This window comes from Hydra vulgaris, chromosome 11 (genome assembly GCF_038396675.1).
Source record: "Hydra vulgaris chromosome 11, alternate assembly HydraT2T_AEP".
Taxonomy (NCBI): Eukaryota; Metazoa; Cnidaria; class Hydrozoa; order Anthoathecata; family Hydridae; genus Hydra; species Hydra vulgaris.
Window position 1 is genome coordinate 2,563,883 of NC_088930.1, and position 27,594 is coordinate 2,591,476.

The following is a 27,594-nucleotide window of genomic DNA, read 5'->3' on the forward strand; positions in this document are numbered from 1 at the left end:
AGATTTTTATTATTGCTCATCAAACTATAACATTTTATTTTATTCTGTACTATAACATTTGTTTTAAAAAAAATCTATAAATATATGCATATTGTTTTAAGTTTATACACAAATAATGTTGATAATGTTGTGTTTAAAAATAGTAATAATAAAAAAATTACAGATTTTTTTTTTTTTAATTATGGCTAAAAATCAAGTTTTTCAGACCACTGTGGAGCGGTTTGACATTCAAAAATATATAGCACCTTTCACTTCATCCGCAGAAGAGTCGACCAACACTACAAGACACTAAAACTTGAATTTGTAGGCTACCATATCCTGAGATCCTAAATGTTAGCCGACAAGCATAGATGCCGACTCCCTAAAAAGGGAGTCGGCAACTATGCTCTTTTTTGGTTCATCCGATTTTTACTCATAATCACTCAATTCTTCATCTAGCTAATTTGAATTGATTTTCCATTTCTAAACAGAGATGATATTAGCAGTTTTTACAACGATTCCAACAACGTCACTGCGACTGAATTTGTGTTGGCATAATCGCTGGATAGTGCACCTTATTATACGTTCGTCCAAACATTTACGACTAGTTTTTACCGGAATCTTTGGGAACATGTCTCCTGGACTAGTAGGGTTGTTCTTCAAACTTGAAGGCGGTGTTTCTGACATGATTAGAAGCCCAGCAACAAAGTGTTGATCTTGGTCTTCCGAGTTAGTTCCTTTAACATCGTCCATGTTTATGGCATCCATATAATGCGACTTCTGCATGCTTTTTCCTGCTAACTGGTTTCCTCCCTAGCCGATCGTTTTTTCTTATTTGACTAATGTCTTGCCTTGTCTTTCTCTTCACATATTTTTTCCATTTCCGTAAATGTTCACCTCTTTTTTTCATTTCCACATCGGCGCCTAAGTAGTCAAGTACTTGGGTACAAAGGTCCACGTTTACCTTAGCAACTATTTACTAAGTTTCGAACATTTCTCACTTATTTCTGCAATACTTTTGAACAGAAAACACATGTTCTTAACCTAAAACGCTGTTTAACACACAAGTTTTTGTAATATTCGGGTCCAGCACCTAAGAAAACATATAGAATGATATATTACACGCATATATTTGCGGAAAAATATTTCACCGATTGTCGGCAGCCGTTTTGAAAAAAAAGGACATTTTAGCCGAAATCGCTGTCGCAAGCCAAAAATTCTTCCCCATTTCAATTCAACATTACATTTTGCCATAGAAACAGCTCGTTATAGAAAAATTTTAAGATTTGCCCCACCCTAGTCAAAGAAATTAAAACTCTTAACAGTTTCATTTGACCATGCTTTACTCTGTATATTAGATTGTGCGTAATTATTAAAAAAAAACATAATTAAAGAAGTTTTTAGCAACTTTTATTTCATTTCAAATTTAAAATTGAACACTAACTAGCAAAACTTAAAAAAATAAATGCTTTTAATTTTTATATATATTTTTTTTATGTTATACAACTTTAATCAATAAAAGAGTGTTGTTAGACAGCGGATGGTAGTCAAGGATAGGGTTGTTAAGAAAGTTTTGTTTTAGATTCCTTTTGATCGAATTTTTATTGAATAGTAAAATATTTTAAAAAGAGCATTAAAATGCCTAAAAAAAAATTGTGTGTTTGATTAACTATAAATATTTTATTTTAGGTGAGATAAAAGTTTGCAGTTTCGAAGTATTAGAAAACTGTACATGGAAAGAATGGGGTAAACTAAATTTAAAAATAATTTCTAACATTTTTTTAATTTCTAATATTTAATTCAATTATTTAATTTTTAGCTAAATTTGACAATTATAAATTGCAAAGGTGCCCATTGCCATGCAAAATCGATTCTTACGAAATGAGTTTATCGCGAGCATTATTCCCTACAGCTCAATATGCTAGTTCACTTGCCAATCGTTTTCGCAAACTTCCACATATTTTGAACAGAGTAAAAAGTAAATCAAACAATCTCCATTTCATGAGGTAGCATGTTTTTATTTTTTTAAATGCTTCAAACTTAGTACTTTATCAAATTTTTTTATTATAATATGTTTTTGATACACGTTGTTTTTAATGAATTAAATATTTTTAAAATAATTTCTGAAATTAATTTAAATCATAATTAAAGTTACCAATATAATGATAGTAGTGTGTGCACAGGACTCAGAGCTCACAGTCATTTTATACTATGAACTAATACACAGGGGTGGCGCAGCATTTTATTCATTCACAGACTTATATTTATTGAAAAATTTTAAATTTCATAGTCAATTATTTTAGCGCTCAAAAAATATGACCATATAAAGTTTAAACCCCCCTCAATTTGAGGGGCTGCAAACTTTATATGGTCATAATTTTTGAATGCTAAGAAATTATACTATGAAACTTAAAATTTCTCGATGAATATAAGTCTAGGTGAAAATAGTACAAAAAATATTTCATCAACTTGTTGCTCTCACGTTTTGCGCAGAGGAGCTAAAATTTTGGGGCTTTTTTGTTCCCAGGCTCCAGTCATCGCAATTTTTTAAAAGCATCTTTATTTGACATAAGTATAACTATATAAATGTTTGGAGTTTGCTCCATGTCTGGAAGTTAGATATCTCGAAGACCAAAAGATGCTGGCCCCATCCCTGCTAATACCAAAAGTATTTTAATGTCAACCCACCAAAGTTTATACTAGTTAAATGACGTTAAAACAAAGTATAACAACTAAAAAATGAACAATAATATTATATTAAGATAAAATACAGCTTGGAGAACTATGGTTGGTAATATCTGCTAACCAATTCATAATTTAAGAACACAACTAAACTTTTAAAAACCATTAAATCAATAAATTACAAAGTTAGGATTATTATAAATGCAATCTTTCTCATTTTGCCCCACTACCTCATTTTGCCCCGTCTCACCCTACATCTAAAAAATAAAAATAAGTTGATAGGATAATTTAAGGAAAATTTAAATTAAAGACCAGTTAATAAGATAGTTGTTAAAAAAAAAAGAAAAAAAGGAATCCTTAAAGTATTTAATTCATTAACATCGTTAAGAGTTTTTTGTTTGAATTTTTTGTTTGAATAGAGAAAATGAAGAAAAATTTTTCAGCTGGTTATTTAATAAAGTGTTCCATTATTTAGGACCTCTGATGGCAATAGAAAATTTAGTAACCAAATAGTGCATTTTAGGTTGCTCATAATTGTTATTTGAAAATCTTGTAGGGTACTCGTGATTAATTTTATTGAAAGTGTATTAAATATTATAGGAGTTACTTTATTATGAAGTTTACACATAAATATAAGAATTTGATAAATTTTAACTGAAAAACATTAGGTATGTAATGATTTTTATATAGTTCCTTAGAATGTGTGAAACGACCTGCACCTGAAATAAATCTGACAGCGTGTTTTTGTCTACTAAGCAGTTTTTTAACTTTACTTACATTAGAGCTGCACCATGCAATCTTTGCATAGTTTATATAACAATGTATGAGAGAGAAATATAAGATTTTTAAGCAGTTTTGGTTTAATAATTGTTTAGCTATGTATAGAATGCCAATATTTTTTGAAATTTTATATTCTAACGTTCTTAGGTGTTTTCTGCATGTCAAGTTTTCGTCAAGTATAACTCCTAAAAACTTTAATGATGACTCTCTAATTATTTTAGAGTTTAGGATGTTTTAATGGGATATTTTCTTTATCGTGTGTTCTATGAAAAAAGTATACTTAGTTTAGTTTTAGTTTAGTATTGTATTTGCCGATTGAAAATAATTTACACTCGTAATTTATAAAAACAAATATTTACATGACTGGGGCTTGAAGAAGACAAAATTCATCTTATCATTAAGCCCCCCCAAAAAAATGCATATTCATCAAATAAAATGTTTTAACAAAATGCAAAAAATAAAATATATAACGTTTAAAATATTTAGTAATTCAAAGAGTATTTATATTTAAGAACTGATTAGTAAAATAAGATGATATATAAGTATTAATATTACAAAAAGAATTTACAATAACTTTTTTTAATAAAAATTGAAGTTATAAAATTTTACAATATTTTTAGTAATTAGTATTTCAAATAATAAAACTTAAAAAAATCGTTTGTAAATTCAAAACTTATAAGATAAGAAATACATTTACAATAGCAGACTATTGTTTAGAATATTAAATATAATATTAAAGAGTAATTAGTAGGTTAATTTTTGTTTTTGTTTGCTAGTTTAAAAAGCTTTTTAGAAGAACTTTAATTCATTTTCATGTATCATCAGTAATTGCTTAAGTTTTGCTTTAAACTGGTTTAAAGAATAATTAGATTTCAGCTCATTATTTAATATTGTATTCCACAGCTTAGGACCTCGGTTAGCAATTGAGAATTTGGTTGCTGAATAATGTGTTTTGGATTGAATGTAATTGTTTTTTGAAAATCTGGTAGGGTATATGTGGTTTATTTTTTCAAAAAGTGAATTAAATAACATTGGTGATATTTTTTTATCAAGTTTAAACATGAAGATAAGAATATGGTAAAGGTTTAGTTTATATACATTTAGAATATTAAGTTTATTAAATAATGTTTGAGTGTGAGAGAAACGGTCTACGTTTGTAATTATCCTTATAGCCTGTTTTTGTTTACTAAACAGTTTTTTTACTTTTGTTGCGTTTGTGCTGCACCAAGCAACGTTTGCATAATTTAAGTAGCAATGAATTAAAGAAAAATATAAGTTTTTTAAACAAGATAGATTTAAAAACTGCTTGGCTTTATACAAAACACCTATATTTTTTGATATTTTATTTTCAATTAGACCTATGTGGACCCTCCAGGTTAAATTTTCATCCAGAACCACACCTAAAAATTTTATTGATTGCTCTCTTTTTAATAATGCGTTATCAATAAAAAGATCAGGAAGTTTTAATGGAATATCTTGTTTTTTATGAAGACGATGGAACAAAGTGTATTTGGATTTATTGATGTTCAAAGATAGTTTGTTTGATTTGAACCATTGGGTTAATTTTTCAAGTTCTTTGTTTACTGTTTGAAATAATTTACTGATATCTTTACTAGAATAAAACAAGTTTGTATCATCTGCAAACAAAATTAAGTTTAAAATGTTAGAAAATTTATATATGTCGTTAATATAAACGAGAAATAAAAGTGGTCCTAAAATTGATCCTTGAGGAACACCACAGGTGATTGACTTATATTCCGTTTTTCCGCTATCATATGAAATAAACTGCTTTCTATTAGTCAAGTAACTATCAAACCAGGACAAATTAGTATTTATTATACCATAACTTTTCAGTTTGGATAGAAGGATTTGATGATTGACAGTGTCAAAAGCTTTACTTAAATCGATAAAAACACCTAGGGTATACTTGTCTTCATCAAACCCTTTAAATATATCATGAACAAGGTGAGTGATTGCATGATCGGTTGAATGACCAGATTTAAATCCAAACTGTTTATGAAAAAGAATATTATTAACATTTAAAAAGGAATATAGTCTATTATACATAACCCGCTCTAATATTTTAGAAAAACAAGAAAGAATTGAGATTGGTCTATAATTCGTAACATCGGAAGGATCACCTGATTTTAACACTGGAATAACTTTTGCAATTTTTAGGTTATCTGGAAAAACGCCTTGTTTTAGAGATAAATTAAAAATATGTAGTAATGGAATTGTAATTTGTTTTATTGATTTGATAATGACATTACTACTTATATCATCAAATCCTAAACTTTTATTGGGTTTTAATAAAGAGACTGCGTCTAGTAATTCTTTTTCTGTAAGTTTATAATTAGACATAACATTAAGGTTGGTTGAGGTTAAGTACGAACTAAAGTGTGATTGAGTAGTTGCTATATTAGATGATAAAGTAGGACCTATATTTACAAAAAACTGGTTAAGTGTTTCAGCGACTAAGGATTTATTTACAATTTGTTTGTTATTAAATTTAAGATTTAGAGGAAGTAAATTTCTGTATAAGCTTTTTTTTCCAATTACCTCCTTAATAATATGCCAAGTTTTTTTAGAATCATTTTTGTGCTTTATTAATTGTTCAGAATAGTAACGTTTCTTTGAGCGTTTTAAAATTGACTCAAATAGCCGTTTATAGTTTTTATAGGTAGTTTCATTTTTAAGAGTTCTTTTTTTAAGAAACTTGTTATATAAGCGTTGTTTTTTTTTTGAAGATTTAAGAATGCCCTTGGTGATCCAAGGGTTTAAAAGTGTTTTTGTTTTGATTACTTTAGTAACTTCTGGGAATGCCTTGTTATAAAGATTAAGAAACTCTGTTAGAAAAATATCATACGCTTTATTGGCGTTTAGATTTAGTTTTAGGGTGTCCCAGTTAACACAGGATAGAAGCTTATAAAAATGACTAATAGAAGTGTCGGTTATTAAACGTGTTTTAATTATTTTTTCCCGTTCATTTTGGGCATTATATATGCATTTTTGCGATAGGATAAAAATCGGAAAGTGATCAGACACGTCAGTTTTAAATATTCCTGTTCTTATATTTTCATTTATAAATTCATTTGTTATAATTTGATCTAGGGATGTTGAACTTTCCTTAGTTATTCGCGTTGGTTTATTGATTAGTGGAATATAGCTATTTTGAAAAATGGTGTTAAAAAAGTTTTTAATATATATATTTTTTTCATAATCTAATATATTGAGATTGATATCACCAATAAAATATACAGCTTTATTCATAGACGATTTATTTTTAATTATTTTTTTAATGTGGTTTTCAAATACCTTAATGCTTCCTGAAGGCGGTCTGTATAAACCATGAATGACGATATTTTTTGAGGTTTTGTTAATAATTTCAATACATAACGATTCGTAATCGTTAGTAGTTGAACTTAAATTTGGTTTAACTTTGAATAATATTGAGTTTTTTATGTATATACACAAACCCCCACCTTCCTTATTAGATGCTCTAACTTGATGAATTACTTTATAATTAGGTAATTGAAAATTAGAATTGTTTTCAATGTTTTTATCTTTACACCATGTCTCACTTAGACAAATTATTTGAAATTTAATGCCAATTTTATATAAAAGTTGTTTTAATGACTCAAAATTTTTTTGAATACTTCTAATATTAATATGAAGCATTGAAAAATAGTTATCCTCCATTCCATTAGCAATTTTTTTAGAATTTGGGTCATAATATAAAGGGTTAATATTTTTAATTATTTCATCATTATTATAAAAATTAATATCAGGATCCGAATAGTTGTTTAATAGTATTGACTTTTTTGATACAAATGAATTAAAATTTATGTTTGTTAAAACAGTTTCATCAGCCATTTTAAATCAGAAATAACTTAAAGCAATATTAAAATTCAAAAAGTAATATAAAAACGTAAGAAAATCATTTATCATTATTTTTTTTTATAAATTCTCTAACAATAAGCTTATCGTATATAACAACGGAATACTTACCATTTATCCTGTGCAATTTGCTTTCTTCAAGAAGTTTCTTTCTTATTGTGGAAGTTTCCAGCGAAAAATCCTCGTTGATATAAATTCCGGATCCTTTCAGTTTATTGGCATTTTTTAGGATTTTTACTTTGTCTTTATGGTTAAGTAACTTAATTACAATTGTTCTTGGATTTTTTTTTTCAATAATGCCAGTTCTATGCGCTCTTTCTATGATTACCCCATTTACATTGAGATTATTTTCAAAAATGTTTATTATTATTTTTTCCGTATCATCCCAACTTTCGTTGTCATTTTCTTTAACTCCTTCAATTCGAAGATTATTTCGCCTTTGTCGATCTTCCAGCTGTCTAAATTTATTTTTTTCATTCTCACCTATATTTGCATTCGATGACTTTTTTTTTTCCAACTCGCTCATTTTTTTGTCATTGCAATCTTGATAAAACGTTAGACTTTCCTCAATGTCTTTTTGTGTTTTTTCAAACTTTATCAACTGCTTGTTAGTTTTATTTTGATCGGCATTTCGGTTTACGTTATTTTTTTTTAACATTTCACAAGTTTCCTTTAATGTACTAATTTCTTTCAGCAATCCATCGATTCGATCATTAGTCAGTTTTAAATTTGCACTTATTAACGATATTATATCATTTTGTTGTTTTTGGAACATTTCTTGAAAAATTTCCCTAACTAATTTTATCGAGACGTCAGTGATTTGTTTTGAACTCATTTTCAATTCTCTTATTATTATATTAATTAAAAAACATTAAATTTTTTTTTTTTTTTTTTTTTTTTTTTTTTTACGCAAGAAAAACACGTCCGTTCACTTCCGTGTCATACACCATTTACTTAGTTTTATATAAAATTTATAGACAATTTGTTTGCCTTAAACCATTTCGCTAGATTTAAAAATTCCTTGTTTACTATTTTAAATAAAAGGTTAACATCTCCATTAGAATAAAATAAAATCTGCAAATAAAACTGAATTTAAAATGTTTGAAAACTTATGAAAATCGTTTACCTAAATAAGCAATAAAAGTGGACCCAGAATTGAGCATTGGGGAACACCGCAAGTTATAGTCAAGTTATCAGTTTTTACTTCTTCGTGTGCTATGTATTGTTTTCTATTGCTAAAATAGCTTTTGAGCCATTCTAAATATGTGCTTTTAGTTCCATAACTTTCAAATTTTTTTTATAAGAATGCTATGGTCTACTGTATCATAGGCTTTGCTAATATCTATAAAAACTCCGAGGGTAAACTTTATTTTGTCAAATGCTTTTAATATATCGTGAACAATATTCATAATGACATGGTCAGTTGAATACCCTGGCTGAAATCCGAACTGTTTATTATATAGAATATTATTTATATTTAGAAAAGATAAAATTCGGTTATTCATAATTCGCTCTAAGATTTTCGAGAAGCAAGGAGGAACTGAAATTGGTCGGTAATTTTCAGGATTAGAAATGTCTCCTGATTTGAAAATGATATAACCCTCGCAATTTCAAGTTTCTCCAGATAAATACCTAGTTTTAAAGATATATTAAAAATATGTTAAAGAGGGGTTGTTAAGTATTTTTTTTAACTTTTTAGTTACATTACTACTAATATTATCATACCCCACACTTTTGTTTAGTTTTGAAAGATATACTGCATCTAAGAGTTCCTTTTCAGTAATTTCATAATTATCCGTCTTAGAGGTCTTATTAGGAGTAAAACATGACTCAAAGTTTACTTCAGTAGCTTCTATTTTTGACGCTAAAGTGGAACCTACACTGACAAAATATTGATTAAGTGTTTCAGCAATTTAAGATTTATTTTTAGTAGTTTTATTTTCAATGTTTAGATTTATAGGAAGGCTATTTCCTTCAGTTTGTTTTGTGCCAATTACTTCCTTAATTGTGTTCCAAGTATTTTTTGGATCATTTTTATGTTTTATTAAATGCTCGTTATAGTAATATTTTTTTGACTTTTTAATAACCATCTCAAAAACACGTTTATAATTTTTGTAATTAGTTTCATTATTGTAAGTTTTTTTTTTTAAGAAACTTATTATGTTTCTTAGTTTGTCCCATAGTTGAACGCAGATTTTTATCAGTTTTAATTTTGAAAAAGAACGTTCACCTTCTGAATTCGTGCCTAATATAGAGAGATAAATCCTGAAAGCGATATTAACATTTGGAAAACTTGCAACGAGTTTATTGTCTATTTGCAGCTTAATCTTATCAGACACCAATTTACCATCACTAAACATTTGAGAAAACAGCAAAAACTCATCGGTAAATTTGTCTTTGAGGTCTGATGGATACAACTGAATTAGTGCCTTGGTTTTAGCCACTACTTCCTCACTCGACAAAGATCTGTTGCCAAGAAAAAAGTTAAACCTTTCACAATACTTTATAAGCTGCTTTCTTTGTACAGTACTTTATAAGCTGCTCTGCGTTTTTCCATCTCATTATTAAGTCTGTCTATGATAACGTAATACTGTTGAATACGGAAATTATCACTGGCACTAACATTTAAACTGGGATTACTTGTATCCATAACTTCGTCATCAAATCGCTTCTGTATTCGCTTGCGTTGTGTAGCTTCTTTGTAATCAGATTCTGTGAGATCTTTTGCCTGGCCTTCGAATGTTTCAAACTTACTGCGTGTATCATGAAAATACTGTATGAGACCATCGTACAGTTTAATGATGGTGCACAGCTCAATACCCGGCTCCTTTAAGGCTTTATTGACAATATTCATCTTTTAAAGTAAATCTTTCCAAATCACACACATTAACGCAGTTTCAAAGTAGTCTAAATGTTTAACCAGTGATTTCGCTTCATGAACAGCTGCTGGTGGTTGATGTTTGCTGTTAGTGACTTGACATAATGCTTGACGAATTTGTAAGTAATTTGCATAGAAAGCTCTTGTGGCATCACTTCTAGAGGACCACCTAGTTTCTGATAAGCTTTGTAAAACAAATACGTTTTCTTTAAGAAGTTCTTTAGGAGTTGACCATCTCTTCGTTGAAGCTGAGAAAAAATTATAAACTGACTGTATGACACCAAAATAATTTACAGCTGCTGAACAACACTCCACGACAGCTGAACCAACTAAGTTTAGGCTGTGGGCAGCACATGGAACCCATTCTGCTCAATGAATAATCTCTCTGAATCTAGCTTTCACACCAGAATATATTCCACTCATATTGCTGGCATTATCATAAGATTGTGATCGGCAATTTTTGATGTCTATTCCATGAAACTGAAGAATACCAACCACAAGATTAAATACGTATTCTCCATCATGGTGTTCAATTGGAATAAATTGAAGAAATCGCTCTACTACATTTCTGTTTTTGAGTACATAGCGAATAACAAGTGTGAGCTGATCTACATGACTAATATTAGGGTTGAACCAATGCTAATTCCATAATATTTAGCATCCTTAATTTCAGAAATTTTTTGCTTCAAAACTTTGCCTCCAAATATATTAATGAATTCATCGCATATGTTTGCTGAAAGATATGATACATTTCCCTTTCCTGGATTTCCATATCTTTGAATGTGTTCTCTTAGAAATGGATCAAATTCAGCTAACAGATCAATACAACCAAGATAATTTCCATTGTTAGAAGAGTTATGCAATTGATTGTCACCACGAAAAGCTTATCCTCTTTCAGCAAGAAACTTTATCACTATAACAACCCTCTTCAAGACTTCAGTCCAGTATTTGCAAGACTTCTCATTTTCCTTCTGAAGTTCAACATCATTTCGAGTAGACTTTTTGTATTGCATTGTCATTGACACAGCAGCAAAATGATCTTTTGATTTTTCATATGAGGTTATCCTAGCAATAACATTTTTCCAATCATCGAAACCAGTTATAAATTGATTCCTTGGTGCATTATTAGTACCAGCACTGCCGGTTTTGCAACCAAATATCTTGCAAATATAACAAAACACTTTACCAGTTGAGGACGAATATATGAGCCAATCCCTGCTGACAATTTCTCCATTTACCAGTTTTCTTATAAAATATTCCTTGCGTACATATCTAATCTTTTCACCAAATTGTCTACCTTTTAAGCTTAAATCAGATTTCAAATTCTGTGACGGGATATTCTCTGCATAATAAGCTATGAGATCAGCATTTATCTCCCATTCAGCAGGATTATTTGAAATAGATTCCTTACTATTCCTTATTCCTAATCCTAAATCTGCTACTGTTGGTTCCGCAACAGTAGCAGATTTAGGATTGGGAATAAGGAATAGTAAGGAATTATTCCACTTGTAAAACTCATTGCACAACCGCATTGTTTCATAGTGTCAGTCAGCATTGGTTCTGGCTCTGGTATTACTATTCCTGGAGTTGTTGAAGAAACGAAAGAGTTTATTGAAGTGTCATTGCCAGAAGTAGCATCTACTTTATTAACATATTTTAGCAAAGAACCTTTCATTTTTTTTTAATGCATCCTCTTTCTTTTGCTTTTTCTGTCGTTTAATATAGCCAGACTCGTGCTTTCTCTTGTACCCATCACCATCGGACATGACTTAAATTTCTGAAAATCATAATAAATATTCAGTATAGAATAGACATAAAACATAAAAATAAAATAAAATGTGTTAACCCATTTAAAGAGGGGGAAAACATTTAAATATATTCCATAAAACATTACATTTAACAAAACTTATTAATAATTTACAAAAACGTAATCATAACAAATAAAATACCTACCAAATAAAATCGTACTTTTTAAAATTATACGTGGAATTCTGAGAATTTCATTTTTAAATAAATGTAAACTGTTGATAAATTTAAACAAACATTTAAAACAAATAACAAATCATAGGTTGAACCATAAAACATTACATTTAACAAAACTTATTAATAATTTACAAAAGCGTAATCATTACTAATAAAATACCTACCAAATAAAATCGTACTTTTTAAAATAATACGTGGAATTCTGAGAATTTCATTTTTAAATAAATGTAAACTATTGATAAATTTAAACAAACATTTAAAACAAATAACAAACCATAGATTGAACCATAAAACATTACAATTAACAAAACTTGTTAATAATTTACAAAAACGTAATCATAACAAATAAAATACCTACCAAATAAAATCGTACTTTTTAAAATAATACGTGGAACTCTGAGAATTTCATTTTTAAATAAATGTAAACTATTGATAAATTTAAACAAACATTTAAAACAAATAACAAACCATAGATTGAACCATAAAACATTACATTTAACAAAACTTGTTAATAATTTACAAAAACGTAATCATAACAAATAAAATATCTACCAAATAAAATCGTACTTTTTAAAATAATACGTGGAACTCTGAGAATTTCATTTTTAAATAAATGTAAACTATTGATAAATTTAAACAAACGTTTAAAACAAATAACAAACCATAGATTGCTGAATTTTTAATGGCTTTTCATGATCATAACTAACAGCGACTGTAGGCCCATTAACGACTACGTACAAAAATTAAAAAATAATGTAAATTGAATAACGTGTACATGACATTTAAATTGAAAGAAAGGCCTACAGCTACATTTTTATGCAAAGTGCCTAGAGCCTACGACGCTCCAAAAATGGCCCTGCTATTGGTAAAGTTAAACCAAAATTGTATAATGAAAAATGTTTTTAATATTGCTGTTAGGTGAGATTTAAATCGGTTTATCACTTTTTGGAGTATTTTGTTCGTAAGTTGCTTATAATTTCAAATGTTTATTGGATTGGCAATACTTATGCAATTAAGGTAAAAAATGTGATGTTTTATAGAGAACTTATCCCACAATAATATATAGTAAATAAAGTTTATAACTGAGCAATAAAATTAATTTTATTTGTATTTAACTTGCACTCACTATAGATAAGGCAAGATGTCCTCGGTTACGTGGGGTGTGATGCCCTCAAAGGGCTTCTTGCGTCGCACAATCAAAACAACAAAAAAATGGTAATAAACCTCTCACAACTTTTCTCTAAATTAAGTGCCCTTTTTTAAATAATATTAAATTGCAATAGTTTTTTATTTCAAAAGTATAAATAATTTTTTAATAAAACTTTTATTTTCTATTTTATAGTAAAAAGAAGTGAAAAAATTTGTTATTATTTTCAAAAAAATCTGAAAAATGTGAGATTTTTATTTAACTAAAAAAGAGTAGTTTTATTTTAAATAAAAGTGTATATTAATTTTGAAGATAATCTTTTGGCTGTATATATTTCAAATTTACTGAAAAGAAAAAAAAGTCTGATTTTTTTGTTTAAGTTTAAAGACTTTTTGAAAAAAAAGGCAGCAAGTAATTGTATTTTTTTGGTTTGTATATCAGCTAAAAAAATGTTCCACCGAGTTCCAAAAATATATTTTTTTTTTCTAGTTAATTAACATTTCTACTTTCAAAATATAAAGGGATTACTGCGGTCTTGGAAGTTATAAGAGAAATACAAATGTTGCTAAACACTTAAAAACCTTGTTTTCCGCCATTTTTGAAAGTATTTTGTCAAATTAAAATAGCGGAAAACTTAAACTTTAGTTTTTTACTTGTATTACTTGTTCTAATATAGTTTTTAAATCATAAATATTAAATATAGTTTTAAAAAACGTGCTTTTGTCATTATATACTATTTAAAAGTTTGTTAAAATATTTATTGAAAATTTTAAAGAACGATTTATTATTCGATAAGTACAACATGTTTGAAAAAGCTTAACTGAACAACTTTATTATTTCCTGTAATATAAAGTTAACTTAGTAATATAGTGTTTTTACAGGATGTAACAATGTGACAATTGTTAAAGCCATAACAAAATAAAGTTTCAAACAGTGTAAAGTAAAAAAATATATAATGTAATTTAAAATGTTTCTGATTTATTCGTTTTATTATATTGATGGTTCTTAAAAACAATAGCAATGAAAAGATTAGATCTTATCCCAAATATACGTGAATTAGGAGTGGATAAATTCATGAAGCTCTATTTTTAGCTTCTGCAAAAAGTGCAAATGCTGCTGGAGAATAAAAAAAAGCCTCCATTATAAAAAACAATATTTCTAATGTTTTAGAGATAGAAAAAGTTGCTGAAACTTTGGATAAAACCTTTCCCATTAATATGAGTGTAGAGGAAGCACTTGCGTTAAAAATGAACACTGATCTCAGTGATAAACAATATCAAATGATCAAAAACTCAGCTCTTGTACACAATGTGCATATTTATCCTAACTTGCACGATATTTTCGAGGAAAAATTGAAATGCTATCCTGAGAATATACACTTTTCTGAAATTTCTGCAAAGTGTTATCTTCAAAGCATGTTAGATCACACTGTGAGTAGAATAACTGAAATGATTGATATGCCTAATTGTGGTCAAGGTAACGAAATATTTGGAGTTTTATATGGAAAGACTGGTTTTGATGGAGCATCAAGCCAAAGTATTTATAAACAGAAATACGAGACAAGTAACACAAGTATAGAACTTAAAAGTGAAGAAAATCTTTTTAGTACAGCTTTTGTGCCTCTATTGCTCAAAGTAGAAGATGTCGAAATTTGGAAAAATGGAAATCCTTCAAGTTGTCACTTTTGTAAACCTCTTTATCTACAATATAAAAAAAAGAGTCTAATTTTATCGAGAGAAGAAGAATCAGATCTAAAAAATCAAATAAATATCTTAAAGACGTATCGCAAAGTTTTTGATATTGCAGGAAGAAAGGTAACCTTTAACGTCAGCTATAGAGTTGATCTTACAATGTTTGATAATAAAGTAGTTAACGCACTTACAAAGACAAAATCCACTCAATCCTGCAATGTGTACGATGCTAAACCCAACGAAATGAACAATATTGATTTATTAAAAGCAAAAACTGAGAATGAGTCAGCCTTGGGGCTCGGAATTTCAGCTTTGCATTACTTGATAAAATGCTTGGAATTTATTCTCCATTTGAGTTATAAAATTGAAATTAAAAAATATATGCCAAAAACAATAGAGGAAAAATTATCTGTAGACTTAAAAAAAAAAGAGATTCATTCAAACTTCACGGAACGGTTAAGCCTATATGTTGACATGCCTAAAACAGGGTCTGGAAATACCAATGACGGCAATACTGCCAGAAGAGCATTTAAAAATAGTGAAGTTTTTTCTGAAATTACTAAAGTTGATTGTGATGTAATTGACAGATTGCATAATATTCTCATAATCATATCTTGTGGATATCCTATTAATCTATCAATGATTTAGATTTGTACTACACTGAAACAGCTAAACGTATAGTGAGTTTGTACGACTGGTATGTTATGCCTCCTACTGTACATAAAATGCTACTGCATAGTTCTTCTATATCACATAAATTACTTTTGCCAATTGGGGTATATTCGGAAGATGCATTGGAGATTTTAAATAAACAGATAGGAAATTCTAGACTTAAGCACACGGCAAAAATATTAGACACAATGATGAATCAGGTGCACTACCTTCTAGTCCAAGAGTATCAAGCATATCTTTTAGAAAACATAAGAGCTATCGAGGAAACCGTTTCCAGACGAAGTTATTAAATTAATTGTAATGTAAATAATAAAATAAATGTAACAAAATACAGTTTTTTTTCCCTATGTATTAACATCCTTAAAAACCTTTTTTTTAATATCAAATGGAGTAATATATCAAGATAATGTGTTTGTCTTGAAGATTCTAAAATTTAAAGAAAAAATTGTACGCGTATATACCTTTAATGTGCGCATACGCGCATTATACAAGTTGAAGCTGCGCGTAAAAAATAAAATTATCAACAAATTTGAAATCTTTGACCCAAAAATTATGGCATCCTATGATTCAACCGAATCGAAAATTTCAATTTAGAACCGAATATGAGAAATTTTTTACACAACCGAAAATATTCACACAAAAAATTAGAACCGAAATAATTTCAATCGAATTTTCGATCGAAAGTCATAATTGTATTTAGAACCGAAAAAATTTCGATCGAATTATCAACCGAAATGTTATAAATAATTTTAGAACCGAAAAAATTTCGATCGAATTTTCGATCGAAAAACGTGAAATGAAGTTTTTAAATTAAATTAAAATAAAAAAAGAAGGGATTTTGTAGTTCGATCCAAATTTTTCGGTTGTGAAATATTTCGGTGACATTTTCAAGAATAAATATTTTCGGCTCTATCATGTGACACGAAAACTTATTATTTTGATATATAACAATATTTATTTACAATTTATGTCAAATTTTATTTAATTTTTGCCGTTTTTTGATCGTCCTGAATCACTGTGCGTCATGGTTTTACGGAATTTCTAACGTGGGTTTAGGACATAACCCCGTTTACTAATTTAGTTATTGACAATGTTTATATGTTGATAACTATCACACATATTTATAAATAGCTTTTTAAAACAATTTTATATACTAAGTAAATGTTATAATGTGTATGTTAAGTTAAATGAAGCTGAATCACATGCAATTGCTGCAATTCAATGCATATTTGTAAAACTTTTACAAATATGCATTGCATTCAGCTGAATAAAGTTGTATTAATACAACTTCATGTATTATTACATGCGTGTAATACAATTTTTACTAATTGGAGCTGTGTTTAGCTTGCAACATCATATTAATTATTGCAACATCGTGTTATTATTAATAACCTTGAGTAATTTTGTATGTACATGTAACTTTAGTAAGTTCTTATTTAACTCAAAGAGAGTTAATTTATGGATATTATGTAATGTATAAATTAATAATGTATTAAATAATTATATAATACTGTGTATGTGTTTGTATGTTCATATAATTAAAATTTTAAGGTTTTAATATTTCTTTAGATACATATTTAAATATTACAAATAATGGTGAGAAATTTTGTGCGAAGAACACAGATAGAATAAACAAAATGGTGCAACAAATGATAGAATAAAGTCAGCATTAGATGTAATGAAGATGGGCTGCAGTCTAAAGAATGTTGCATAAGAATTTTGTATTAACAAAAAAAATTACCGCGTCATTAAAATGGAAAAGTTAAAGTATTTGGTGGTTTGTCTCTGGGTGGAAAATTTCCTGTTTTTAGTAAAGAATTTGAATTAAAGGTTGTTACACAAGTTCAGATTATGGAAAGAGCATTATTTGCCTTGACATCAGTAGATGTGCGTTGCCTAGCATATGATTTTGCTAAACAAATGATAATTGATAATTATTTTAATAAAAAGTCAAAAATGGCAGGAGTGGATTAGCTACGAGGATTCATGTCTCGCAATCCACAGCTTTCTATTTGAACTCCACAAACCACCAGTATAAGCAGAGCCATTGGCTTCAATAAACCCAAAGTAAATCAGTTTTTTTCAGTATACAAGTCATTATTTGAGGAACATAAGTTTTCAGCCAAACAGCTCTGGAATATGGATGAAACTGGAATAACAAATGCCCATAAGCCAGGATAAATAATTGCAACGAAAGGCAAGTGATAAGTTTCAAAAATAACTAGTGGAGAAAGAGGTGCTACTGTGACAGTTGTGTGTGCAATGAGTGCAAGTGGCGCTTATTTCCCACCATTATTTATATTTCCCCATAAACCAATGACTGATAGGCTGGCTGTTGGTGCACCTTCAGCCTCAATTATTAGAGTTAGCTCCAGTGGATGGACTGATTCATCTTTATTCATTGAATGGTTAACACATTTTGCTGCTGTGACTCATGCATCTAAAACTAATGAGCAATTAATTTTACTTGATGGTCATCAGAGTCACAAAACACTTGAGGCCATTAACTTTTGTTGTACAATAGGATCAATCTCATAACTCTTCTACCTCATTGTACACACAAGATGCAACCTTTACATTGAACATTTTTTAAACCATTGAAAGTTGGCTACAATACAGCAGCAAGTCTCCCTTAAAAAATTTGGAAAAGATTTCTCCGCGTCCCAAAATTCCTGTATTAAGACAACGAAAAAGAAAGACAGAGTCAGCTGAAAACCTTACTTCTTCACCTTTCAAGAAGTGACTAGAAGAGCATGTAAACAATGTAAAAGAATAGCAACCAGCAGTCATAATGCGTAAAGAAAAAGCTGTACTTAATAAGGTGATCAAGCAAAAAATGAAATCAATAAGTTTGAAGACAAAAAAGGTGGAGAAGCCTGAAAAGCGGAAAGCAGAAAGACCTAATGGAATAAAGAAACAAATGAAAAGGAAGAAAGATATGGTTTCTGTCTCTGAAAGTTTTATCGCTGATACAACTCTATGCACCATATGCTCTTGTCCATACAATGTGCCACCGTTTAATGATTAGACACAATGTACTAAATGTACATCTTGGTACCACTTTTCATGTGGTCCAGATGATTCAGACTTATGCCAATACTGTGAACCATAATCATGTATATGTTATTTGAACATTTATGTTAGTTATATAAATTAAAAAAAAATTATTTATCTTCAAGACAATTGCATAGAATAATTGCAGTGTTTATATTTCAGTTATTTTAATAAAATGTAAAGAGTTTTTATAAAAAACTATTAATAGCTTTTATTTTAACTGATAGTTATTTTTAACAACTGTTGTAAAGGTTTGGGGCAAGATGTACTCCTTGGAGCATCTTGCCCCACGGCTGGGGCAAGATGTCTCTTTACACAATTATTAGTTTTTATTACTTTAAAGTTTATCACCAGTAATAAAGTAGTTATTTTATCTTATTAATGTCTTCTTTTATAAGTAAACTTTGATATTAAAAAGAAAAACTACTAGAAAATGTAAAAGTATTTGTTATATACGCTAAAGTTTGTTAAGGAGGGCATCTTGCCCCACCCTACCCTAGCCGTTGCTTTTTTTTGACGATTTTATAATTCCAGGCGTTACCATGAATTTAATGTTGTTGTTTTTTCACACATTTTGTAACTACATGAGAAGCCGTATTGTAAAGTTGTTGTAATTTATCGATAAACTTATCGTATGCCTTATCCGTGTGTTCAATATCAAGGAGGTTATCCCAATATAAATCTGATAAAAGAATATTGAATTTTTTCATGGATTTTTCATTTATATTTCGCGTATTTTTTTCAACTTTTTGTGCATAGATGTCATCACATTTTTGTGAGATAAGAAATACAGGGAAGTGATCTGAAATGCCGCATTTAAATATTCCCGTTTTGATTTGAATTCATTGGTGACTATTTGATCTTTAATTCTTGCGCTTTCTCGAGTTATTCTTGTGGGTTTATTAATTAGTGGAATATAGCCTTTCTGATATATGACGTTAAAGAAATTATTTATATTTGTATTTAAACGACTCATGTTCAGGTCAAGGTTACAATCACTATCAAAATAAATGCTTTTATTTTTTCTTAATTTATTTTTAATTATGTTATTAATTTGATTTTCGAATTGTTTTTTTATCAATTTATTTCTTATTGATTGTTATCATTAATTTAATCTTTCCTTTTTATGTCACTTTATAGGTGTTTTTTTTTTCTGCCATGTGTAACAAAATTATTTATTTTTTAGGGAAAATTTACTTCGTGTTGTTATTTATTACAATGATTTATCATATGAGTTGCTTGAACAGAAACCAAACTATGACACATTGGTGTGGCTTGGTATTTATCATACTATTTTTTTCATTAAAATAAAATTGTATAAATCTCAATTGTTTAAATCTGAAAGTAGTTGTTTTGACCATAATTATCTTTGTTTTCCCGAATTTAGAAACTAAATTAAAGCTTAAATTATAACCACTAAATCTTTTGATTTTTAAATTAATTTAAAGCTTTTGAACTAAAAAAATACAATGAAAATCAAGTTATATCAAACGATTCTTTGGGGGCAAAAAAGCTGATTTAGTATAGAAAAAACTTTGATATATATTTTGTATAATAACTCAAATTTAAGGCGATCCGCAATGGGATGTTTTGGGATAGGCGCAGTAAAGTTTACATTATTCAACTTAGTAAATTAGGGAAAAGGGTTTACATTCATTGACTGATAAATTATGGTTTGAATATTTTTAAATAGTTATTTTTTTATTTTTAAATAATTTTTTGCTTCCGTGAAGAACACCGTTAGAATAAGAGTTAGTCAAGAGAGCCGTTAGCCGACTCTTTAATTCTAAATAATAAATTTCAATCAAAAATTTTTGCATAAATTATCGTGAGCAGCTTCGTCAGTACTTTTTAGTCGTTTCTAAATAGTTAGTTATGGAGAAACTTTTAAAAGGAATGTTAAAAATAAAAGATTTAACTTATTTAAACGTTTTCTTTATGTTGTATTACTCAAAGATTTTTTTTTAATAATACGTTTGTTACCGTCATTTTTGATTTAATTAATTTTTTTTTTAATTTAGGAGATGTTGGTGGTCAAATAGGATTATTTGTTGGTGCCGGAGTAATGTCATATTTTGAAATAATAGACTGTCTGGTTCTGGTCATTTACACTCGTTTTTTTGAAAAGTTTAAAACGATAAACTTTATAAGAAATCACTCTTTATAATTGTCGGGTAATTTTAACCGTATTGTAATTGTTTTAACACTGCATAAACAAGCTCTCGTGTTTATATCGTCAATGTATTTGGATCATGATTTGCATGAACCTCAAATTTAAGCTTTTTACGTAAGTTGTACCGTATCAACGTATTGAATGAAACTAAAACCGTTTATTAAAAGAGTCTTGATGTTCTTACCTTAGTAGCAGTAAGGACCAGAGTCGATAATGTCTTCCGGCGGCTGAGTAACTTTCTACCGAAAGACTTTTTAGGAGGCGGGAAGCCATTGGCGGCGACAGCCCAAAATATTTTTGGAAGCAAAATGTTCTGGCTTCCGTCACTTTATTGGCGTCCGCGGCAAGAGTATTTATTTTCAGACAAAATATTTTGGAGATTCAATACTGAGACAAACCATTAATGCCTGTCTTTAGAAAAAAATTTGTGGCTTCTGCCTCCCAGCTGGCTATGGCTTCCAAATTAGAGGCGAAATTTTATCCTGTTGCTAGTGGAAGTAATGAAAAATACTATCACGTTTGCTTTTAAGTAAACAAGCATTTAAAAAATTAATTAGAAACAAAATTTCTTTTTTTATTTTTTGTTTTAAAAAACAACTGACTAAAAATGAGTTATTAATTGCTTTTCAAACAGTAATGTTGTTATAAAATCTATGCATTATTTAATAACATCGCTGTTGCATATTTTTAATCTTTCTTTAAAACAAGGAATATTTCCAGAAAGTTTTAAAACTGCTAGAGTTATACCGGTTTTTAATTCGGGTGATCCATCTAAGGTCTTTAATTATAGACCTATTTCCATTCTTCCGTGCTTCTCGAAAATACTGGAACGAATAATGTATAATAGACTATTCTCTTTTCTGGAAACAAATAATATTTTATGCAACAAACAATTTGGATTCAAAAAAGGTCATTCAACTGATCATGTTATTCTTAATTTTGTTCATGAATTTTTTGAGCCTTTGATAAAAAAGAGTATGCATTAGGTATTTTTATAGACCTTAGCAAAGCCTTTGACACAGTTATTAAAAAATTACGGAGTTAAGAATGCAAATATAGTTTGGTTTAAAACTTGTCTAATAGAAAGCGGCATGTTTCTTATGATGTAAAACTGAAAATTAGACAATCACTTGTAGAGTTCCTCAAGGATCCATTTTAGGACCGCTTTTGTTTTTAATATACATTAACGACTTAAGCAGAGCTTCGAATATTTTAGACTCTATGCTGATGATACCAGTTTATTTTATTCCCATAGTAATATATGTTAAAAGTAACTGAATAGTTTAATACAAATAAATTGTCATTAAACATAATCAAAAGTAAGTATATTTTTTTCATCGCCTTTATCAAAGCAACGAAATTCCTCTAAAGCTCCCAAATGTTAGCATTGGGAATTAATTTATAAAAAGAAAACACTCAATGAAGTTTCTAGGTCTTCTACTTGACGAAAATATCACATGGATGAACCACTTAGAATTAATCGAAAATAAAATTTCTAAAAATATCGGCATACTTTATAAGGTAAAACCTTATCTAAAGCAAATTTGCTTAAGATATATCTACTTCTCTTTTATTTATTGTTATCTCAATTATGCTAACATTGCTTGGTGCAGCACCAATAAAAAAAAACTAAACAAACTATTTAACAAACAAAAACATGTCATAAGAATAATATCCAACGCAGACCGTCTCTCTCATTCACAACCACTATTTATTAATCTAAAAATTTTAAATTTTTATCAAATAAATATATATCATCATTTAATTTTTATGTATAAAATCAATAACGATACGATGCCATATATTTTTAAAACGCTATTTAAAAAAATACAGCACAAATATCTTACTAGACATGCAAACAATAATGGTATTCAATCTAAAACTCACTTTGAAGCCACTAAGTTTTCTATCACAGCTATAGGCCCCCAATTATGGAGTATAGTAATTAGAAATGACATCAAAACGCTTGCACACATAAATATTTTTAAATCAAAACTAAAAGAAATAATTTTAATTAATCAAAACATGAAGGACTTCTTCTAGAGCTATATTTATTTGTTGGCCTTTAAAATATTGTCTCGTATATTTTCATTTTATTTGCAAAGGTTTAAAAATATAATTCTTTATTTTTTATTTTCTTATCATGAAAAACTAAAATTTTTCCTTAAAATTTTAAACTCTTTTCATTATATTTCCTAATTAGAAATTCTTAATCGCAATAATTAATAACTTTTATAAATAGTTTTGAAATTTGTTTTTTTTTTAATTTGCTTTTTGTTCAACTTTATTTGAAAATAAATTTTAGAATTTATTATCTACATTTAAAAAAAAAAATTCTTTTTTTTTCTTTTTATATTTGACAACATTTTAAATGACAAGATTTGATGGCTATATTATTTACAGAATATCGAGAGCTTGGGGATAAGACTATTTTGTCTTCTTCTTGCCCCGTCATGTGTATATTTTGCCAATGCGAGAGTTGTAATTATTTTAAACGGCAAATTTATAACAAACACACACACACAAAAAAAATAATAATAAAACTTTTGTCTTCCGCCTGCTCCCATTACATCTTAACTAAAATAAGCTATTTTTAAATAATTTGTTATGAAAATGACGAAATATATATCAAATATACAGGGTGGGGCAGAGAAACTTGCTTATTTGAAATGATATACAAATGAATTTTGTAGTAGCATAATCAAAAACAAGTAAATTTTACAATTTGCCAGTTTTAAAGATGATATCACGCAAGTGACGCCCGTTATTATTAATACATTGTGTCAGTCGTATCCGGAAATTGATGTCGACTCTATCCAACATCTCAATAGGAATGTTGGCGACGGCTTCACGAATGTTATTCTTGAGATGGTTCAGGATGTTGGGGGTGTCATGGTACACGACGGACTTCAGATGTCCCTACAAGAAATATTCGCAAGGCGCAAAATCAGCAAACCTGGCTGGCCACTGAAAATTGTCCCTCAAAGAGATCACGTGCCCAGGAAAGGCTTCGTTCAACAAAACCATGGATGCTCTTGATGTATGCGCAGTTGTACCATCTTGCTGGAACCAAACATTGTCCAAGCTCATCTCGTTCAATTTTGGCAGGAAGAAATCCTGTAATATCGTCACGTAATGCTCAGATGTCACCGAAACTGTCCTCTCATTTTCTTTGAAGAATCAGGGACCGATTATTCCAACTCGGGATATTGCGCACTAATCAGTCACACGTTGCGAGTGTAGAGGTTGTAGGTGAAGTTCTCGTGGGTTTTCATCGCTCCAATACCGCATGTTCTGCCTGTTCACAGCCCCAGAAAGATGGAAGTGCGCCTCATTGCTGAAGAACACAAGCGTGTCATTAGACAAATTGAGAAGGTCCCTACATGCAGTCTCACGAGCATCGAAGTCCCGAGGAATCAGTTCCTGGGCGACAACAATCTTGTAGGGATGGAACTTCAATTCCTCATGAAGGATCAGTCTAACAGAACGAGCTGATAACCCAAGAGCTGATGCATGCTTGCGGGCAGATCGTCGGGGAGACCTCAAGATGGATTGCCGCACCGCTTCGATGACTTCCTTTGGAGACGAGGCTTCTTCGCATCTCCAGATTCCCTGAAGTTCTTCACCCACGAAACTATGCACGCTATGTGGCGATGATTGATTTACCACAGGTAAAATATGCCATAACCGCAAAAGCACGTTCCACGTTCCACGTTATTATTAGTATTAGTAATAACCAAATATATATATATATATATATATATATATATATATATATATATATATATATATATATATATATATATATATATATATTTGGTTATTACTAATACTAATAATAATTCAGGATCAGCTCAGAAAATTAGAGGCGAATTATTTGACACAACATTTCTGCTTTGAATATATAAATTGCGTGAGTGGCGGTCGTAACATTTGACATTCTTTAAGCTATTAAAAATGGAAATGACTTGAAACTTTCCAGAAATGTGAAATACTATCATAGAATTTAGTATTTAAAAGTTGCAGTATTATTAAAGTCTTCGACTTTTTTCAAAAATTAACTCGGCGTAGCGTGACGGTCGTAACGCTTACTTTTTACCACTTCTGAACAATACAATACTTTTACCACTTCTGAACAATACAATACTTTGTCTGACTTAATGCAGGAAACGGCGATGTAAAAAAAAAATCATTTAATGTGCGTGTATTTAGCACATATTGATGTTATTATATGCCTGAAAACAACAAATAAAACAACACAATAAATGTTGTAAGAAAAAAAGTATAAATGATTTTTAACAACCATGTATATTATTTTTTAAAAAATGCACTATAACATTATCAAAGTTCTCAATTATGGGTATACGATATGATTTTTAAAGCTACGAAACAGGACTGTAAAAAAGCGTTAAAACACGTTTATACAATCCTTAAATCATTAAAACCATGCTATGGTATGATAAAATAATTTCTATTTTAATAACTTTTTTGCTTAAAAGTATTTTAAATAGTTTTAAAAAAAGAGTTATGGAGTTTAGTATGTGTTTTCATAACTTTTTTGCATCTTGTTTTCCTCTTTCTGGCGGAATTGCCCAAATATTATATTATGTATAATTATTTATAAAAAAATACTAAAAAGTGATACTAAAAAACTAATAAACAAAAAATAATAATAACAGTGCAATTAAAAAAAATAATAATAAAATGTAAAAGTAAAAATAAAAAGCGAATAAAAATAATTAAGTGTTTAAAAATAATTTTGTGTTTTTTGAGTTTGTGACAAATAATATTAGCAAAGATCAACAGTACCTTTAAGTACGTGCAACGCAATAGGATTACGTAAGGTGAAAGAAAGTCTTGCAAAAAAAACTTGTCTTAATGGTTAATTTTTAATAGCTTACAACAGCAAATCGAATTCTTTATTTGTATGTTGTAAACACTCCACTATCTACCGAGCTTGTAACACTTACTGATTACATTCTTTGAGCGTATGCACCGGTGTGGTTTTTTTTAAACCTAGAGCCTCAATTTTGCATGGGGACAGAACACTTGTGGCACTTAATACAGTTCTATCTTTTTTTTCTTCTGAAAAGTCATCAACTTATAGTTGATAAATGCATTCAAAGAAATTCATATAATGGTCAGCCATAAAATATCTTGAAATCAATGTTGATTGATGAAAAGAAATAAAAGAATTAGCAGCTAGAAGAATTTAATTTACAAGGCTTTGTACAGTTTCAAATTTTATATAAGTAAGAAATTCCAAACTCCGCTTCTAAATTTTGATCATTATAATTTTTTGCTCCTAAAGGATATTGCATTTACTGTCGATTACTTCTCCTCCCACAGAGTTTCCTCTTTCTGATAAATATTTTGTAGCTCGTACAGAAAAAAAATCAAGTGCAGCTTTGGATAGAAAAAAGAAAAATCTTACCTCTGCTTTTCCGGTAGAGAATAGGACAATCTGAACTTCGCAATGGGTTCTTTTTGGTGTATGCAGTAATTTCAAATTTTAATTGCTGATCAAAAGTTCTTCTTTCTGTTAGGATACAATTTTCCGTTTTGAGATATTTTTTTAAATTTAAATAAATAAATAAATAAATGTAACTTAACATTTAATACAAATCGATAATAAAAATAGTATTAATAACAAGGTATATATGTAACACGTACATATATACCACGTATGCAACTGATTTTTTATGTGTTTTACAGGTCTAAGAAATAGGTACTCGATGACAAGACTGACTTAAGTCTTCTGCGAGCTTCCTATGACTACAAATAAGTATTTCTTCTTATCAATCTTACTTAAATTTTGTTTTTATCATATTTATACACTAACATTATCTTGAAATGTGGTAAATTAACTTATAGTGAAACATCTAAACTCTCCTCCAAAAAATCAGCAGATTATTTTTATTTATTGTATTTTTTATTTTAATTGGAGTAATATAGAGATATATTTCTCGGATTATTTTTACTTACACGTTATTATCTTGTTGTAATTGGTATTTATTTTATTCATGTCTCGGAGTTGTAAGCAACTATATTTTTATTTACCTCGTATATTTTGAACTTTATATTTATGATTTAAATTTGTATATCTTTACTGCCAATCAGTGATTGGTAACTTGTAATTACTTTGTGGTTGTAAAATAAAACATGTATAAAAAAAAAAAAAAAAAGATATTCACATTTTACCTAAAAATGTGAATGTCTTAAAACATGTTTTTTTCTTTATTTTTTTTAAAAAAGCAACAAAAAAACACTTATAATGATATTTTTAAGAAAATGCTTTTTTTTTTTAAAAAACACAAAAACATTTTATTACAAAAAGCAAAAGAGCTAACAAATTTAAACATTAGATTATATTTTTTAGTTCGTTTTTAAAATATAATTAGAGTAAATAAAAATTAATACAATTTATAAAGTAAACAAATACAGCTAACATTTGAAAAGCTAAGTATCTAAAAGAAGACCAGTAAGATCTTATTGCCAGAACCTTATACTAGTGCAAACAAAACAATAGATTAAAAGGTAACTGTAAGTACCAGGGTTGTTATCTGTCAAATATGTCTGAGACATATTTTCTGCCGACATAAAATATGTCCCACATATTTTCTATCGACATATTTTGACATAATTTTATGTCTGAATT

At 28.8% G+C, this 27,594-nt stretch overlaps 1 protein-coding gene across 1 annotated transcript in view; it reads left to right on the forward strand.

Moving 5' to 3' along the window:
- Positions 1-20,930, forward strand: part of LOC100203341 (acid-sensing ion channel 1-like) — a 38,794-nt gene extending 17,864 nt beyond the window's left edge. Inside the window, 4 exon segments of the mRNA NM_001309727.1 lie at positions 1,669-1,725; positions 1,799-1,985; positions 19,950-20,041; positions 20,785-20,930. Of these exon segments, the coding sequence (NP_001296656.1) occupies positions 1,669-1,725; positions 1,799-1,985; positions 19,950-20,041; positions 20,785-20,930 (482 nt within the window).
- Positions 20,931-27,594: the final 6,664 nt, after the last annotated feature.